Source organism: Sinocyclocheilus rhinocerous, unplaced genomic scaffold (assembly GCF_001515625.1).
Source record: "Sinocyclocheilus rhinocerous isolate Xijiao unplaced genomic scaffold, SAMN03320098_v1.1 scaffold429, whole genome shotgun sequence".
Classification (NCBI taxonomy): Eukaryota; Metazoa; Chordata; class Actinopteri; order Cypriniformes; family Cyprinidae; genus Sinocyclocheilus; species Sinocyclocheilus rhinocerous.
This window is the reverse complement of record NW_015665829.1, coordinates 1,266,033-1,269,670: the sequence shown is the minus strand read 5'-3', so window position 1 is coordinate 1,269,670 and position 3,638 is coordinate 1,266,033. Positions and strand designations below refer to the sequence as shown.

At 35.7% G+C, this 3,638-nt stretch overlaps 1 protein-coding gene across 1 annotated transcript in view; it reads right to left on the bottom strand.

The window, feature by feature from the left end:
* Window positions 1-279: 279 nt before the first annotated feature.
* Window positions 280-3,638, bottom strand: part of LOC107731555 (mucin-1-like) — an 8,875-nt gene continuing 5,516 nt past the window's right edge. Inside the window, exons 3-8 of the mRNA XM_016542670.1 lie at window positions 3,391-3,572; window positions 3,159-3,232; window positions 2,075-2,217; window positions 1,713-1,855; window positions 1,453-1,599; window positions 280-354 (exon numbers count right to left, since the gene is read on the bottom strand). Of these exons, the coding sequence (XP_016398156.1) occupies window positions 295-354; window positions 1,453-1,599; window positions 1,713-1,855; window positions 2,075-2,217; window positions 3,159-3,232; window positions 3,391-3,572 (749 nt within the window). The 3' untranslated portion in view covers window positions 280-294. The remainder of the gene's footprint in view (window positions 355-1,452; window positions 1,600-1,712; window positions 1,856-2,074; window positions 2,218-3,158; window positions 3,233-3,390; window positions 3,573-3,638) is intronic.

Sequence of the window (3,638 nt, the reverse complement as noted above, 5' to 3'; positions counted from 1 at the left end):
GTGTCTCTTTGTTCATGTTGAATAGATCCGCAACTACGCTTTTACCTGTGAGCCTCCATCATAAACAAACCTGTTAGTCCCTTGGTTTCTGAGACCAGCTTGAGAAAATTAATCACGTTGTAATTTTAAATAATAAGAATAATTCTTGTTTTGTTGATAAAAGCAGGAATTATGTATATAGATGCCTATATAATAAACATAAGTATAACTTGTGGATGCCTATAATAGTTATCTGTAGACGTTTTTATTGATAAAGGGTTTATTTCCACCTCTCTTATAGTGCTGTTGTGGTTTTCATCTCTGAGGATTCATGTAGATCCCGGATTGGTTGCCAGGTTGTGCTTCCGGTTCTCCCTGTAGAAGAAACTATTTATTAGAGCTCATGTCGGTCAGCTGTAATAATAGAACCGTTAGACAAACATCTAGGATCTAAACACTTAAGTTATTGTATATTGTACCAATCAAGGCATAAAATACACTTCACATGTGTAATAAACACAGATGTTCTGATAATTTGATCGCTCAAAACATTTGCTATAGTTCCAAGATTTCAAACTGTAGACAAAAAAAAAGAGAGATATTAATTAAGGTGGTCATCTCTCCCACTCACACAGCAGCCTTAAAGGAATTGTTCACCCAAAAATGACAATTTTGCTTTAAACGTATACTTACCCTTAGGCCACCCAAGATATAGTTTGTGTCTTTATCAGAACAGATTTGTATAAATGTAGCATCACATCACTTGCTCACCAATGGATCCTCTACAGTGAATGGGTGCCGTCAGAATGAGAGGCCATTATCACAATAATCCACAAGTAATCCACACCACTCCAGTCCATCAATTACTCCAGTCTTTGTAAGTGAAAAGCTGCATGTTTTTAAAAAACAAATCCATCATTAAGACGTTTTTAACTTTAAACTGTCACTTCTGGCAAAAAGCTATAGTGCATATTCTAGTGAAAAAAAGTCCATCCCCTGTTGTCCTTTCACATCAAAGTCCACCCAAATATTTGTTTAGAACTCTTTTCAACTGTTTTCGCTTGTAAACGGTTCTTGATCTGTGCATATTTCTCCCCCGATTCAGATAACATGATTTTTTAACTTTGGAACGCAGTATGGATAGAGGATTCGTATTTTAGAAACAGTTTGAAGATAAAAACATCTTAATGATGGATTTGTTTCTTACAAACACACAGCTTTTCCCTTCACAAGATGTTAACTGATGGACTGGAGTGGTGTGGATTACTTGTTTTTATCAGCTGTTTGGACTCTCATTCTGACGGCACCCATTCACTGCAGAGGATCCACTGGTGAGCAAGTGATGTGATGCTACATTTCTACAAATCTGTTCAGATGAAGAAACAAACTCATCTACATCTACATCTATTTTTTAGAATCGTGGCATTTCTCAATAAATCTTTAGTTGAACTTATACCACAGCCATGTTCTTACCAAGCTCCGGTAGTTGGGGCTCCTCTCAGGTGTGTGTGACATATATGTGGGATTGGCGAGATGTTCTTTGAAAGACGTTCTCTCATACGGTGCTACGGTTTGTGTTTCTTCCTTTTTTTCTTTTCTCCTACAGCACCAAAAGCATATCTGGAGAGATGGAAAGGAAGTATTACATTATATAATATCATAGCATTGTCATTGTTGGCCGTTACTTTGTGAATCCTGTGAGTTTATAAAATGTAATTGTATGAAGTATTTACCAGTAGTAAGATGATGAGGAGAAGCAGGATGATGATGCATGCTAGCACTAACAATGCAATGGCCCAACCAGGAAGCCCCTGGACACTAGTTTCTGCCAACGGAGTTGAGGATTTTGGAGAAAGCCAGGCAGGTTTGACTGTTTCTGCATGAAAAATATGTAGACATTTAAGAATTAATTTATGATAAAAATTAGGTTTTTAAACACCATGAAGCAGGCTTACAAGATATAAACCTAAACGTGTCGGACTAATGAAATTTTGTACTTGTGTTTGTTGAATATGGGTGTGACTAATATAATTCAAATTCACACTGAAGAATCAGAAGGGAGCCAGCTGATACATTCTGCATGATGAATACTCACCAGCAGTGTACTGTCTGTTGACTGCAAGACCATTCAGCTGAGTGTTATTATCTACAGCCCTCAGGAACAAATGTTTGATCACAACATGGTTGATAAAAATGGTCTGGAACTGGATGGTACAATTTGCGATAACAGACCCGTTACTGAAATCAAAGCAGAAACGATATTTTAATTGATTGCAATATTTAGTGCAGTAACATCACCATTGTGAAAAAGATGTACACTTAAAGGGATAGTACACCTTCAGTTGCTGGTCCCCATTGACTTTCATAGTACGAATAAAAAAACACTATGCAAGTCAATGGGGACCAGCAACTGAAGGTGTACTATCCCTTTAAGCAAAGTGCTTATTACAGAAATAACATAGTTTAAAATAATATACTTATAATGTTTTCTAAAGCTTTACTGCATTTTAATTGCAATTAAATGAAAATGTGTTGTAGCTTATTTATATCAAAAGCAATTCACTGAACTTTAGAGTGCTTTTTAAAACTCATTCATCTTTATATGTAATTTCATAATTACTTCTGTTGTCTTTGAAATTTGATTAAAGTGTAATGCTGAATGTACTAACAAGCATTTTCGATAAACCAAAATGTACTTTAATGTCATGTTGAAACTTGTATTTAAATATATTTGTAATTACATAATTGTAATGATGAAGTTGACACTCGGTACATTTGAAATATATTAACTTATGTAATATTGAATATCACAATACAGTAAACAACTATAATCAAGTACTTGACATGTGCTTTAGTATGTTAGTCAACACATCAAAATAAGGGCACTTCTTTAAAACACATACACATAAAAACAAGATTATTCGAACATTATGATTTCAAATGCACTTTAAAGAAAAATTTTTAATTAGACGTTATTGCAATGTGCACTTTTTAGTGTTTAGAAACCGTCATGAAAGTATCTCTCTTTAGATACACTTCAGTGGCATTTTCATTTCATTAATATTATATTATCTTAAAGTACAAATCAAGCGCACTTCTTTATCACAAGTTATTATTAATTTCACAATCATTTAGGGCGAACAGACAAACACCTTTAGCAAAAGAATCAGATGATCTACCTGAACTGTATGTTTGTCACTCCTCTGTAGGTTTCTCTTGTGTCACAGTCAGAGCAGTTAAAGGCGATGTCCAGCTGCCAAGAGTGAACAAGTTCATGCTCACAGGATCTCTCTTAGGGTCAACAACTTACATGTACTGAATATGTTGTTGCTATTATGTATAAAATGGCAGCTCTAGTCAATATATCTGGCACTGACATTTATTCATTGATAAATCACGGGAAACACTTACAACTCCAGCAACCTCTGCATACATGTGCTGGTACTGCTGTGAGGGTGTGTTGAGGAGGGTGTCGCTGAAGACGCGGTTGTTGATCTCCATGCAGAGGGAGAATGAGTACAGGGGTGAAGGGTAGTTCTGTGGGGCTGCCTGGAGTCCCTCGAGAACTTTTAAAAGACTGTAGGGCTCAGCACCTAAAAACATAACATGATTATTCATTGCAATGTGAGTAACCATCTAATGTGTGTGTTGTGTATATA